The 15,918-nt window shown below is 39.2% G+C and overlaps 1 protein-coding gene across 1 annotated transcript; it reads left to right on the forward strand.

Moving 5' to 3' along the window:
* The first annotated feature begins 3,225 nt into the window (after positions 1 to 3,225).
* On the forward strand, positions 3,226 to 13,312 carry LOC122557927 (insulin-like growth factor 2). The gene is made up of 4 exons (XM_043706154.2): positions 3,226 to 3,363; positions 5,725 to 5,878; positions 8,324 to 8,493; positions 11,228 to 13,312. The coding sequence occupies exons 1-4, from the start codon at positions 3,295 to 3,297 to the stop codon at positions 11,465 to 11,467; spliced, it is 633 nt and encodes a 210-aa protein (XP_043562089.1). The 5' UTR covers positions 3,226 to 3,294; the 3' UTR covers positions 11,468 to 13,312.
* Positions 13,313 to 15,918: the final 2,606 nt, after the last annotated feature.

Raw genomic sequence — 15,918 nt, forward strand, 5'->3', positions numbered from 1 at the left:
TCTCTACAAGAAACCCTCAAAAGCCAATGGTTTAAGACCCACTCAGATGCAATCCGATTAGTGCCTTGCACACACCCAGCAGCAATAACAACGACTTGCACATTTATACTATTCACTCAATGTAGTAGGACTTGCTAAGTCACATCTCAGGAGTGTTGTAAAACAAGCTTTGACTCAAGCCAAGGGAGCAGACAATGGGACAGATGGCCAACTATGTATTCCTGTAAAGGAGTAGAGGGGTTGAGAGGAAAAAAGGATTGAAGGGGAAAATCCAGAGCTCAGGGTTCAGATAGCCGAAAGCACAGCCTTTGGAAATGTGGGAAAGGAAGTGGACAATGCACAACACGCCAGGCGTGAAGGAATGCTGAATTCTCAGAGAGTTCCAGGGCTTGAAGAGGTGGAAGAGATAGACAGGGATGTGATTTGAACACAAGCATAATAATTTTAAATTTTGAGATCTTTGTTGACTGGGAGCCGTACATGCAAATTTCCAGCAGGAGTCACTGGATAACAATTAAGAGCAGAGAATTTTGCCTGATATTCCCCACCCCCTCCCTGTCCTGGGGCACTGGGGCAAATTGTAGAATCTCTGGTATCTCAATATCACCGTTAAATAGCAAAAACAGGATCTTGACTGCTGTTCACTTTGTAAGCAGCCTGTAGTAAACACATTAATAGCCTTGTTAAAAGATCACCGAGATGAATTACCTCAACGAGTAATCTATATTATTAGCCAAACAGCAAGAAAAACTAGAGAAAAGGTACAGTTTGCGAGGAAGAGTGAGTCACTGTTAGGCTTGCCTTTCATGTAGATTTAAATTCTCTGTTAAGTGGGTTGGCCAAAAATTGTTAAAATACAAACAAAACTCTACAACTGTAATGTTTTTGGGAGGTGAAGGAAGGTTCAGTTGAGGCCAGAAATGGTTGAAAAAACAGAACAAGGATGTAGACGTCCTGCCCAATCTTTATTAGGACAGCCTTATCATTTTCCTTTTCTGTTTCCCATCCAGCAGCCAGCGAAACTGGCAGCATGGTTGGAGAGAGGAGCCAAAATCAAGAACATCCTTGCTGCCATCCTTAGCAAAACTCCCTGACAAGCCGAAGGTGAGTAGGTCAGCAAACAGTACTTTTTTCTTATTCATTCATTTGCAGATTGTGGGTGTCACTGTCTACCCCATTCCTACTTTCCCAGAGGGCCAATACAAGTCAACCACATTGCTATGAGTCTGGAGTGACATTTAGGCCAGACTAGTTAAGGATGGCCTGCTAAGGGCTTTAGTGAACCAGAAGGATTTTTCCTGATAGTCAGCACTAATTTTGTGGTCTTCATTAGACTCCTAATTCCAGTTTTTTAATTGAATCCAAATTCCATGGTGGGATTTGAACCCAGGTCCCCAGATCATTACCTGGGTCTCTGGATTAATAGACCAGCAATAATAGATCAGGGGAGGAAATCGTTTTATGATATTATTGCTACACTGCTAATCCAGAGACTCCGGTAATATTCTGGGTACCCAGGTTCAAATCCTGCCGTGTGAGATGGTGGGATTTTCACTGTGCCTTGGTATACATGACAATAAATTCAATTCAATTTGAATTCAATAAATATCTGGAATTAAGAGTCTAATGACCATGGCAACATGATGAACATGAATCCATTATTGGAAAAACCCATCTGGCTCACAAATGCCCTTCAGGAAAGGAAACTGTCATCCTCACACGGTCTGGCCTACACGTGACTTCAGATCCACAGCAACATGGTTGACTCTTAACTGCCCTCTGAGCAATTAGGGATGGACAATAAATGTAGACCTATCCAGTGACATCCACATCCCATGAATGAATTTAAATTAAAAAAAACCACTAGGCCATTCCCACCCTGGATGGGCTGGGGTGGGATAGGTCAAGATTGGAGGGGAGCTGTTAGTAATCAGAAGGGAGGCTTGATTGTAAGTGGGAAGTGGAGAGGGAGAGTCCAAAATTGGAAGGGATGGGTGTTGTCCATTGGGAGGGGAGGGGAGACAGAAAGGGGTGGGGTGGGGTTGGGGAGGGCAAGAGGAATCATAATTGAGCATGTGTCACCAACTGGAAGGGAAGAAAGGAAGGTGTGGTTGGAGAAAACGGGGAGACAGAACATGACTTGAAGGAGGAGATAGGCATGTGCAGAAAAGGGGGGGTGGGTAGGTGAGAGAGGCATGATGGGAGGAGCGGAGCGAGTGAATATTTGGAATTGTTTAGGAGACGATTAACAATCCTGTTCCTCTTGAACTACAGAGATGCTCAGAAGAATTCTGACTATGAATTGTTGGCAGTTCCCTTTTACAGCCCAGAATCCCAACCCCCTGGGAAACTCCTGTGAAAAAGTGGCGTCAAATTGAGTTCCCAATTATGTAGTGAATACCCAACTGAAATATGTGAGCTAAGTCCCATCTCTCTGTTCGCCATCTTGATATCTACCATAGGAAGAAGGCAGTGGTGGAAGGGAGAATGCACTATTGGTCACCAAGACCTCCCACACGCCTAACATTGTAGCCTCCACTATCAAAGCCTTCATCATTGGGATCAATATCAAGGCCGAAAACATTGTTTTTTTTCTCTCTAAAAAGTCTTTCTCTCTAAAGGTCAATCTCTATCTTACTCCATGATGGATAACTATCATCAAAAGGAGAGGAAGGCATCCATACATTCCCCTTCCTGCTTTCCATCCTTATAAATTCTTCTCTTGCCTGAGCAGAAGTTTATTAACCTTATTAAACCCTGTCAACATGATTGAAAGAGGCAGAAATAATGAGTCATGGATTAGGACCTAATTTAAATAGTTTTTTGGTGGGTGTGTGTGTGTGTGTGGCGGCTGTATTTTAAAGCATCAAAGTCTTATCTTTTATATATCTGAAAGGATTATCACTCCTAATAATGAACATAGCAGTTGTCACACACGCAAATGCACAACGCAAAAAGAAACAAATAACATTTTCACGGTAACGGGGGTAAGCCCTTGCAAAGAAATAAATTGCATCAATATTTATTTTTTCCAAAAAAAAGTCCCATTAATTTGCAGCGTCTTAGAAGAAGCCAAGTGCTGGGCTGCTTGTGCAGACGGAGTTGGTCAGGTTTTGCCAAGTGCTGCTACAGCGCGGTGACCTCTCTGAGAGTGTGCGTGCTGGCGGTTCACGCTGCGGCTATATAAGCAGCGCGGGAGCTCTGTTCTGCCTGTCTCCTGAACTCTGGAGCAGCGGTTAAAGGAACTTCAGCTGGGGAAAAAAAAGCGTCCCTCCGCTCAACAAACGCCGTACAATGGATCCCAAGTACCCAGCTCTGTTCCCGACCTGTGCAGACTCAGCCTGCAGCGACAACTCCGCTAAGGTAACAAGGAAACTGGTTTCAGATCTTACAAGGGAGCAGAAGGCAATCTTTTTTTAAAAAAGGGATAACATCCAGATATGTTTAGTTGCAACTATTCCTGAGCCACTTTCATTGTTGGACAAGTTATTTTTTTTGAAGGGGGATAGGTAAAGGGAATAAGTGTGCAATCTCACGGTCCTTATTTTATTGTATAAGAAGACTTTCTCGTTTCATTTACAAAAAGCGCATATTTGTACACTCTGCACAGAATGACGCTGGGCGAAAAAGTTATGCATACAGTCCCTTCAACCGGCTCCTTCGACTATTGTTCCCCTCACACACGCACACGTTAGCAGCTGCTTTTCAAAGGTGTTTCAGTCGTATTTAAAGAAAACAGAAAAACAAAAAGGCGGTTTGTGTGTGAAGCGCATCGAAATTAAAACTAGCACTGGGATTCAGCACAGAGAAGTAATTTGGTGCCCTTATTTCTTGTTTTGCACCATGTTTTCTGTTTGTAGCTTGTTCTGAGATGAGGTTCCCAGCGTGTTCCACTGGGTAGCGTTAGTATTCTGCTTGCGTGCTGCTCGACTCTCTGATTTGACTTTACTGTAATAGCCTTAACTCGAATAAATAGATTGTTGATGCATCATTATAATAAATACTTAAAAATCAAACAGCGATCTGGTTTAGCCTTGAGATAATTAACCTTCTACAAAAAAAACTTTGGAAAGAATTAAGAAGTGTGCAAGTTTTTTTTGTACGACTGCTATTTTACTTACCAAGAACATCGGTCTTCATGAATTAAGGAAGAAATTCAAACGTACAGTTCATTCTGTGAATGACACACAGACACACACGCAGCTTAGGCGTCTGTTTCACTTTTCATGCACTGAGATATTGTGAATGGGATTTTCAGTGCAACATTTCGAACAAAAATCTGAAAGAGCAAGTTAAATTAGTGAGGGGCTTCTTTATGCTCTCAACCAGTTTTGAGTTAATTCATGAAAAACTGTAAGGACACGGGCGTATTTTCTTTCAAGACATTTAAGCATAAAATAATTTCAGTAATGACGGGTCTGTAAATATCATACTGGCTGAAACCTGACCTGGATCTAAATTCAAACTGAGAATCATAGATCTTGAAACAGCTTCTTTCTTTATATCTACCTGTTAGACTCAATGTTTTAACTAAACAAGCACTTGAAATATTTTGCTTAAATTCAGGGGAAAAAAAAGTTTTATTGGAGTGATTTATGTTACTTCAGCCAAGCTTTTTTGGGGAAAAAGTATTCAAATAGAAAGGTCAGGTAACTTGAATTAAATCTTTCAAAATTGACCTTGAATGTTGACAGTTTGTAAACTCAACATGTAGTCTGTTGCCAATGCAATTATTGATACAGTCTTCACCCTCATTTTCCAGCACCCTCACCCTGCACACCCCCCCTCCCACACACACACACACATACACTCACATACACACACTGATTATTCCAGTTTTGGACTGTGGAACATCACTATGCAAGGTGGCTGCACTATTAAACACCATGGTTGGGTACCGTGGACAGTGCCCTAGATTGCATTTTTGTGCTTGTAACCGTGGGTTACCAGCTCCAAAATCAGTTTAATTACTGTTCAAAAGAATTGACTTAGACTGTCAGTCGTAGAGTAAACACGAGACCTTGCAGCAGTTAATGGAAGTTTTATTTTAAAAAACACTATTCCAAGAATTAACATCAGCCCTGTTTGAACCAGATAACGTGAGTTTGGGAACTAGAAAACAGTCTTATTGCAATCATTTGTCATTCTCCTATTTCACCCTGAGTGTAGCAGACCAAATTGATGTTATCAAAGCTTGTAGACAACACACTAATGTTGGCTGGGCTAGATACTGGACTGCATATTTCCCATTCTGCTCATGTTACAAGGATAATATCTGAACTCTGAGTCAGTGTAACAACATTATTTTTTGAAAAAAAAACTGAAAGAACTGCGGATGCTGTAAGTCAGAAACTAAAACAGAAGTTGCTGGAAAAACTCAGCAGATCTGGCAGCATCTGTGAAAAGAAATCAAAGTTAATGTTTCGGGTCCAGTGACCCTTCCTCAGAACATTATTTTTTGGCACTGTCTGGTGTGGAATTAATCACAAACTATTTTACAAATCAGGGTTTTGATTTGAGTATTTTTGATTGGCAGCCTGCACTTATTAGTACAAAGCATTTGTCATCCTTAATGTTGTTAATGAGAGATTGCTATAGGCATGTTTTATTCTTGTCAAAATAATATAACACGTGGTAAGGTGGTTTGGGGAATCTTTGGTACGGGATCTCAATCTAATTGTGAAGCAGTAACTTTGCTTATTGACTTTTCTCTTTCCTTTTCAGGGCAGAAAAATGTCCCCATGCAGGCAATTTCTGTTCATTTCCATTGCCTTCACAATGTACATTATAGATGGAGTGACTGCAGCTGAAACACTATGTGGTGGTGAGCTGGTGGACACTCTTCAGTTCGTCTGCGGTGAAAGAGGATTTTACTTCAGTAAGTTAACTATTTTTGTGCTTCAGGGAGAGAGCTAAAGGAATGTTTCAATATGTAAAACTTGCTGAGTGATTATTTTGTTTGCTGTTACTAAAAAAACTTTTGTATATTCCTATTGTCCTTTTAATTTGATGATAACTTCTTGCACATTAGTTTGAAGGGGAGGTCCTTCAAATTAAATTTTCATTCCAGTGCCCATAGTTCCAGTTGCTGATATGAGGTTTTGTGGTTATTGCCCAATCATAAGGATTTGTTTCAAGACCGTACGTGTTTGGTTTTTATTTTGATGGTTCTCCTAAACTAAGGGGTTTTCTCCTTTAAAGCTACAACTTTTTTTACACCTTGACCACGTGACAATGGCATTTGATAATGACTTCCTTAAAGACAATGCATTCTTCACTCCAGTGAGTTTGTGTCACATCTACTAATATTTAAGACTGCCAAACAAACAGGATGTGCATGTGAGTTATTGGTGACAAATTCAGGATCACAGTATTTTGAATGGTTCAAAACAAAATGAAGAACTTTGGCTTTGATCTCCAGGATGCCACTGCACACTTCAATGCAGAGATTGGTAAATCTTTGTGAGGGAAGGGATTGAAACAAAAGGCAGACACATCCGAATTGAGATACAGATCATCCGTGATCGAATTTAATGGCAGAAATATTTTGAGAATTGGCCTATTATTGTTCTTCAGTACTGGGATCCTGTATAATTTTATCCATTGCGTTAGGTTACAGAGCTATGGGTGTAATTTGCATTCAGTTATAAGATGTGCACTTTAAGGATTTTCAAATTATTTCAGAAATGATTTGTGAAAGTTAAATAGTTACCCTCTTTTAGGTCAGGGTTAAGAGAAGAGGCTGAGTCCTAGAGAAATTGATTCCAAACTTTCCTCCTAACTTCTTGTGGCTCTCTCAAAGTTAATATTGTCATTAAGCAAAGCTGTAAATAAATTTGCAAACTTCAGTATACTGACAAACATTCCCAGAGAGTAGGATACTCTATTAAAAATAAATTATTGCTGTGTATGCGAAACCTTCACTACAGACTTTTATGCATGGTGTTTTAGTAGCATTAGTCAATACAAATGCATCAATTATATAATTTTTATAAATTTTTATAATGGTCTCCCTACTTCCTCAACCAGAAATAAAAAGCTTTAAATACAATGTCAGTAGCTTTTGCTGCCAATCATTGAGGAAACCTTAAACAGAATGTGCTATTTTCCACAAACATCCGACTTGTTCAGTGCACAATGAAAACCTCTCGACTATATTAAAAGGTTCCTTTTCGTTGACCACAGACCTCATTGTAATAGAGAAAAGGAACAATTAGCAGGCAGGTGTCCAGTGTCATAAACCCAGCTCTTGGATAAACTCATTTCCAAGCGAGCAATTGTGCTGAATAAGCACATTTTCTCACGTGTTTTCTCTCTCTCTCTCTCTCTCTCTCTCTCTCTCTGACAAGGACACAAGGCTAAACCATTCTGCTGATAGTTACAATGGAGTGCTTGTTTATTTTCACATTCTTCTGATTAAAGAAATACTGCTGTAGCATTCCATCTTTTATTTTAAGCACATTTTTAATGATCTGGGAGTTTGGAACTCAGCAGAAGGAAGGAATTGGTTGCAGGGTCAGGGTAGAATGAAGGAATAAAGAATTTATTTTGGTTTTGCCTATTACACTTTCAGTCCTCAATTATTGTAGTTGATTTTCAGTGCTTGCCTATGCATTAAATTTGGTCCATCGGTTACATTTTAAGACAAATGTGATCCAGCTAGATTTTAACAAATTCCTCAATTTGTGGGACCTTAGCTATGATGATAGCTTAGTTATGTCTTGTGTCAACATGCCTCTCTTGTTTATCTTGCTGATCATCTGGAGATCTTCACAAGTGAAGGAACATACAGTTAAGATGAAATTAACAATGTAAAGAGTGGCCTTTCTTTTTAAGAGAAAGATAAAGCCTTTGCACGGAAGTGCAACTCTTTCATAACAATGTGGCTGAAGTGCTTCTCTGCGTGTACCTGCAGCAGAAAGTGATGCTATCTGCACCAACCTGAGGAACAGGAATGTAATTATTTGGGAGATTCCCAAAAGGATAATCACTATCTGCAGTTCCTGAGCTGCTCCAAAAGCTAACCTGAACACAGAGTTCATAGCGAACTGACATAAAAGGTCCATTACCTAAGGCAAAGTTATCTTTTACTGATCCTACAGTTGATGCCATATAGTTCATTGGACCCCTCTGTTTCATTGCATGGCTTTTCTGCTGTGTTGGCAAGGTCAAGTGGCCTCTGCCCTCTTTTTGTTTTTGGCAAAATCCACAGTTTATTTTCTCCTTCCACAGCATTAAAGTCAATATAAACTGAAAGCTTCCTGAGATTCTCCTTACTGATGAGGGGGGAGACAAAATCTAATAATTCCCTCCTCCTTTTCAGGTAGAGCAACTGGCAGATCCAATAGTCGCAGACAGAATAGAGGAATAGTTGAAGAATGTTGCTTCCGCAGTTGTGATCTGGGGCTTCTAGAACTCTATTGCGCAAAACCGGTCAAGAAAGAGCGTGATCTCTCCGGAACACCTTTTAATCTTTTACCATCAGCAAATAAGGTATGTGGCTGTTTCCTTACTGCTTTCATCAGTGGAGTCTTTTTTTTAAAATTAGAGCAATCTGCTGTCAATAACCTTTTACTTCTGCCATCCTGCTGTCAGATTAGTTTGCAAACTGGTTGCATACCCTTCCTTTCACATGTTAAATAGAGAATAAAAATGGTTCTGATCCGGTCCACCTCATTCCCAAACAAGATTTATCGACATTTTGGAAACAGTTTCTGCTTTAGTTTACTTGAGTATGCCAGTAATAGGTAGTACAGGATTAGTTCAACTGATCAGCATGGGTGAGTTGGCTGAAGGGCCTGTTTCTGTGCTGTATGACTCTCTGACTCTGTAACTATAGACTGCTACAAAGTCGAGCAGGTTTGAGAGGGGCACGTTCCACTTCAGCTCACTTTCTTTGCCCTCCAGCACTGTGGCAAATATAGAACGCACCTTTGTTTTGTCCATTGCTATTTTAAGCTTAAATAAGACTGTCAGCTAAAATATTTTTCTTCATGATCTTTATTAATCAAAATTAACTAGTTTTAATTCATAAAGTGTGAAGTTCGCAGCATCATAGGAGATGACGAAAGTGGAACTGGGTTTAATTGTGTTTAGTCTTTACTCTGAGTATATTAGTACAGTGCCCTTGATGGCATTGGTGCACAAGGTATTATATGAAAGATTAAACAATGCAGAAGGAGGTGCTTCAGCCCACTCTGTCAGTGCTGTTTCTTTCCACATAACCCAGTAAATCTTTGCTTTTCAAGTTCATGCCCTATTCACTACTGAATGTTATTAGCTTAGATTCCACCACCATTTTTAAACAGTGTACTCGGATTTACTGACTCGCTGCAGTTATAATTATCCGCATTCTCAGATCAGCTTTTGCAGCTGGAAACCTTATTTTGTCATTCAAAACCCTTCCTAATGTTGAACGCTTACAGCAGAATTTTCTTTCATACAAAACATTTTCATCAAAGCGCCACTAATTCCAATTCTGAACTGTGCACTTAATGAAGGGATTTTATAGTGTAAAAAAGATCTAGTGGTTCCCCTGTGATTCACCTGTTTTCTAATCAATCTATTGATGGATGTTATTACATCTCTCTGGAGCAGGTAGGGCTTGAATCCAGGCCCCCTGGCTCAGAGGTAGGGACATTGGCACTGTGCTACAAGATTCCCAGTCTCCCCTCAGATTTACTGTATTGCCATTTTATTTTCAAAACCTGTACTATTCATATATGCCTTTCCTTCTATCTTTAATCACTAGTAAAATATTCAGGGGCTCACAATTTGAGGTTGTTTCATATAAAACCAAGAATCTTTAACCTGATGATCCCTGGCATAATATTATAATTGGCTATCCAGGTTTCAAGTAAGCCAAGCTAGTTTCAATAGCATGTTTATCTTTTTGATCTCATTTAGACTAACTCAGGCATGACAGCTGATTCAATGCCAATGATAAAGGTCTAGTAAACCCATTTTTATTTTCATTTACATATTCCTTCATTGGATATAGGGTCATTGGCAAGGTCAGCATTTTGTGAACATGTCTCATTGCCCTTATTAAGGTGATGGTGAGTAGCCACCTTAAACCATTGTGGCCAGTGTGCTGAAGGTACCCTCATAGTACTGTCAGGTAGGGAATTCCAAAATTCTGACCAACGACAGTGAAGGAACAGCAACTTAATTCTGAGAGGATTATGCATGGCTTGGAGAGAAACTTGATGGAGTTTCCATGTGATTGTCATCCTTGGATTTCTCAATGGTTACTGGTTTGTGGGTGCTGTCAAAGAAGCCTTGATGAGTTGCTGCAATGCATCTTGTACATGATACATTGCTGTCACTGTGCACTAGTAAGCGAATGTTTAAGGTGGATGCTGATTCTAGTGGGCTGTTATGTTCTGAAAGTGGTTGAGTTTTTTGAGTGCTGTTGGAGCTGCATCCATCCAGGAAAGTAGAGAATGTTCCATCACACTCTTGATTTGTACCTTGCAGATAATGGAAAGAGTCTGCGAGTCAGTACGTTCATTTGTGTAGAATCATTTACCATAGAATATCAAGCATCTGACTTATTAGACATCAGCCACAGTAAGAATGTGGATACAAAAGATAAATTTCCAGTCATTGCTGATTTGCAGAGTGTTTTTTTTGGCGGTGTGGGAAGATTCATCAATGGTAATTATTACAATCCCTCTCTGACATTTTAGTGTCAATCAATCTGCTTGTTTATAACATGTTTGCATTGTAGATAAATAAGACTTGAGATTAATCACGAATAAAGCAGAGCACTCAACAAACTATGGCTGGTAACTTCTCAAGGTCAGGAATCAGGAAGCTGTATTCTCAGCTCGGAACATTATTTTACATGAGGAGAAGGAGAGAATTGGAACTGTATCAAGTCATTACCTGAACTTTGACTGTTATTGACTGTTAACCTCCAGATCTGTTGTTTCTGATTCTCTCAAAAAGATATGTTTCTGGACTTCTTAAAAAAAACCTACAATGTTCAGAAAAGCAAAACCAAATCCCTCGGATCTCACTTAAGACCTTGTTTACCAGCCAACAATAGTTCATGCTGTGATTCTTATTTGCTGTTTGCTCAGGGACCAGCAGTGCAAAGCCAGTCAACAATGGAAACGTGGTGGTTATCAGTTGCCTGAGGTTTTGAACATCAGATAGGCTTTTGATGCTGTTACAAAATGCACATGGCAGCGTTGCTAATGCTGTTTATTTTTAATTGCAGGAAAGCTTTAGGAAGCCTCTGGTTGCCAAGTATTCCAAATATGACTTCTGGCAAAAAAGATCTGCCCAGCGTCTGCGAAGAGGCATTCCTTCAGGTTTCATGGCCCAAAGGCTTAGGAGACAAGTTGAGGAAGTCCAGAGCTTACAGTATGTCAAAACGCACAAGCCACTTCTGACTCTCCCTGTCAAGCCACCCCTGCAAGTCCGAGCGGCATCAAAGAAATACTTCAGTCAAGAATGATGAAGAAACATTTTTGCACATTTCTTGAGATAAAGTCGGGGATTATAGCTTTGTACACGACGTCATTTCTGTGGCATTCCAACTGAATTTTTCTACCCCTTCCCCACCCACCTCCTTCAACTAGATCTCCTTCCCTGCCTTCAACATCCTCAACCCCACCCCAACTCACCCCATGCCCATTCCCCTCCCCCCTCCCCATCAGCCAGTGAAGAAGTGCAATGTTACTTAAGCAGCCTGGTAAAAGTGATACCTGGTGGGCAAAAGAAGTCGTGGTGTCTGAGGTGCTTGGGCCCAAAAAAGGTCATGCCGCAGACTACAATTTATTTTGCATACAAATGTCACGTGATGCATTCTAGATAATGTGTCCTCGCTTGTTCTGCACCTATACAAGAAGGGATATCAACACTTCGTGGAATACCTAGTGTCATCCAGATCCTGCACCTTTTTTTAAACAAGATGAGATTAGGTGAACCTGTGAGGGACTAAAGACAGTGGTGCGTGCAGTCTCGCATTGCCACAGATTGCGTCAAGTCTTTTTTTTATTTTTCTCTCAATGGCACTATTTCTGATAAACAATAAGTGTGGTCACGGGCACACTTGTATTACGGTGCTAACTTGCTTTTAAAGAAGCAAAAGAGCTGATTCGAAGAATTGGGATTTGATAAATGCATGAACATCAAACAGAACTTGAAATTAACTTTTTCCGTTTTAGGAAACACGTCTTTTTTTAAAAAAATTAGCTTGGTTTTGGCGGTGCAAGATAGGCAAGGAGAAGACAAAAGGCACAAAAAAGAGACAAAAATCAAAGGGAAACAGCAGTGTTGTAGTAATTTTTTTCCTATGTTTTTCAACTAACTTTATTTCTTCTTCATAGTAGTTACTTGCTTTGCTTTGAAAACATACTTGAACTCATACTTACTGTCCAGGGTCAGATCTTTTTTTGGATTTAGTCTGAGCTATATCTTGCAGTGTTGAGCCGCCAAGCTATTAAAAGTAATGGCACTGCGTAAAGGCATTATTTATTTTATGTAAAATATATATGAAAATTGGTCCAAATAATGTACTTAGCACTGATGAGCAACTGCAAAGACAGATAACTATTTTGTCTAATTTTGTACTAGTAAAGCTTTCGTAGATGCTTTGTACCAAAAAATGAAAAGAAAATGTTTTTTTTGTTCTCTCTCTCGCACTCTCTCTCTCTCTCTCTCTGCTCTCTCTCTCTCTCTTTCTCTCTCTCTCTCTCTCTCTGTCAATATGAGTGTTATTTGGTATTGGAAGCCTCTGTGAGGTGCCTTGATTCAGCCAGAGAACCTCAGGCCTTCTTTTGGAGACTGTGTACCCATGCTCACTGCTGTCAGCTATGGTATAATCAAGTGCAATTACTTGATTACAGCTCATCTCTAGTTTTTTTTGTGACCCACATTGTGTTAACATCTTTTGTTTCCTGTCAGTTTTTTTGATTCACTTCTGGTTTGAGTGACTCCACATTTATATTCACCGTTGCTTCATCAAAAATGGAAAGCTTCCAGTTTGTTTTTTTTTTATGAAAAGAAAATGAGCTCAAAATTACATCACTTAAGTAGTACTCAGAAAACATAGTTCTTTTGTCAAATGTTTGCATCAGCCAGTATGAAGGGAAACATCCGCAATCGCATTAGTTAAATAAAGCTTTTTACTTTTTTTAAGAAATGTTTTAGCAGATACAGTTAAGGTGTACTCTCCTGTTAACTAATATGTCATATATTTAACATGTGCACTCAACCAACACTAGACTCTAGAGAAAGATGAGATTCACGATCATTGTACTTTTGTTTTTAATATCAATAAAAGCAATTTATTACAATAGTGTTTTTGTGTTCTCACTGACCATACCCTTGAGTTTAAACTGTGCTATTACAAGGATTGAAAAGTGTTTGGTTTTAGGAATTGCTGTGAAGATTGCCTCCAATAGTTCTATTGTTGAAACCTCAGTAAGTTTGTGAAGAATACGCTTCCCATAATACTTTGCAAGCCAAAGGTCCTCCATTATCTAATGAATAAATAACTCTGTAAATAATCAGTCAATTAGTAAATCATAATTAGATTGTCTTCTAGGCAAAACAACAGCATTGTGTTCACTTCATACTGTGCAGAGGGAGGTTGGCAAGAAATTCCAAATTAGTGAAATGACTCTGTTTAAAAATATTACTGTCGTAACAGACCACATGAAAGTCCTTTGGCTGATGACAATCGAAACACAAAAATAATTATTTTCTGAAAGCTATGGCATGGTTTCAATGGCTTAGAATCAAGTAACCCAAGTTCAACGCATTAAGAAGAGGAAAAGTGGTGGATGAGGTATTTCCAAATAACTGTTCTGAGAAATGATGTTAGAATTGCTGGGAGCAGTTTCCAATTTGAGATGTTTCACAGCACTAATTAATAATTTTGATAATTCCCAAACTGAAATATGTTCGCTGTGATTTTTTTTCTTTTGATGTGCACAGACCTTCTTGTATTTTCCTCAAGCTGCTGAGATACAAATATGAATGGGCTGTCATTAACACCGGTCAGGCTGTTCTCTTCCTGTTTGCGTAAACATCTCTTGAACCTCCATCAGTGAGTGCTTAAGGTCATCTGTCGACAGTGCAGAGGATTAGTGGAAAGAGCCCTGACAGCTGCAAGAAACCTTTGTCCTCTGCAACCATAGGGCTTTAGAGGGCATTGGAAAGAGCACAATCTTCACTGGCCGTGCTCCTTGTGTAATTCTGTTGCTAAAGAAAGAGCAGACTGTTTGTTTAATGATATCAGCCTCGTTACCAGTTGAAACAGATCTTGAGAGTAGATACCAGTGGAAAATTCATGCTTCCCAATATCGACCTAAAGGAATACTATCAGTGCAAATAAATGGTGTGCCAAATAGACATTTTTAACAGGTTGTAAGTATGAAAATAGATACATGCTAAAAGAAAATATCCAATTGTATCCACCTAAGGTGTCCTTTATAATTTGTTCTACTGACTGGACAATCTGCAGAGAATGACCTTAGCATAAACATTTACAATATTCATGTTGGAAACCTCATGATAAGTATGAGGAAAACAGCAGCAGACCTTCATACCTATGGTTATTTCAGATGCAGTGACTAAGTTGAGAAGCCCAGTCAAAACCATAATATTCATCTCAGTAATGTCTACGTAACAGCGTTTAGTCCTGGGTTCGAATCCTGTCATGGCCGATGGTGAAATTTGAATTCAATATATAAAAAGCAAATCTGGAAGTAAACGTTTAATGATGACCATGAACCTATTGTCAATTGTTGGAAAACACATCTGGTTTATTAATGCCCTTTAGGGAAGGAAATTGCCATCCTTACTTGGTCTGGCCTACATGTGACTGCATACCCACAGCAATGTGGCTGACTCTTAACTGCCCTCTGGGCAATTAGGGATGGACAATAAATGCTGACCTAGCTAATGACGCCCTGCACCCATGAGTGAATAAAAATATCCATTCACCTATCCTAAGTCATGGCCCAACGTAATGTGAAGTTCATTCAAACTGGAGATGAAAATAAATGAATGTATGAAAAATGTTGTGTCTGGTGAGAGGTTTATGGATATTAATGTACTGTGAATGTTTTGAACTAGGATCATAAAAAGGTAATCCAAAAAAGAATGAACAACATAATAACAATTGACATTTATAACATTCTGAGCGTAGTAAAATGTCCCAAGGCACTTCATAGTGAGGTATTCAGACAAAAATGTGTTATTGAGCCAAAGAATGAAACACTAGGGCAGGTGACCAAACACTTGATCAAAGGTAGACTGAAGGGTATCTTAAAAGTAGAGAGACGTAGACAGATGGTTTATGAAGGGTATTCTGGGATTTGAGATCTGAATAGCTGAAAGTGGTAGCACATACATACAAGTTCAGGTTTGGAAGAATGCTGAGTCTCTGGTATATTGTAGGTAGGAGGAGTCTACAGAGTGAGACTACAGAGAGATCTAACATTAGAATGAATTTTTATAGATTTATACATTAGTCTTTGCAAAAGTGGATACTTATGAATACTCATATGTATTCATTTAAATCTGTCTTCTGGGGTATGGAGGTCTGACCAGCAAAAGCAGTATTAGTATTTCTGTACAATTATACTTGTTTATAGAGGTCTTACTTGCCATCAGTGTTGATGTGAAAATAAAATGGGACACTTCATATGAGACACATGATTCAAAGTTTATGACTGAAGAAACTTTGGAACAGTGTACATTATAGACTTCACTTTCACCCATATTTGTGATAAGGTTAACATGCCAAACATATATATGGGTGTACATATACTAAACTAATCCTCCATGTGCAACTACTTGAGTTGTCAAAGTGACCTTTCAAATGCTGACAGGGGAAGGATTAGGAGGAATGGAGGGTAAATACACTTTAACTGAGCTGGTTAAAATGTAGGCAAT

This window comes from Chiloscyllium plagiosum, unplaced genomic scaffold (genome assembly GCF_037043375.1).
Source record: "Chiloscyllium plagiosum isolate Xiang-an unplaced genomic scaffold, Cpla_swu_hap1 HiC_scaffold_18, whole genome shotgun sequence".
In the NCBI taxonomy this organism is placed as follows: domain Eukaryota; kingdom Metazoa; phylum Chordata; class Chondrichthyes; order Orectolobiformes; family Hemiscylliidae; genus Chiloscyllium; species Chiloscyllium plagiosum.

Excerpts from the sequence above, each read along its gene's own strand:
- LOC122557927 (XM_043706154.2), top strand. The coding sequence starts at position 3,295 with ATGGATCCCAAGTACCCAGCTCTGTTCCCGACCTGTGCAGACTCAGCC. Across the intron at positions 3,364-5,724 it reads GCAGCGACAACTCCGCTAAG|GGCAGAAAAATGTCCCCATG; the intron begins GTAACAAGGAAA and ends TTTCCTTTTCAG. Across the intron at positions 5,879-8,323 it reads TGAAAGAGGATTTTACTTCA|GTAGAGCAACTGGCAGATCC; the intron begins GTAAGTTAACTA and ends CCTCCTTTTCAG.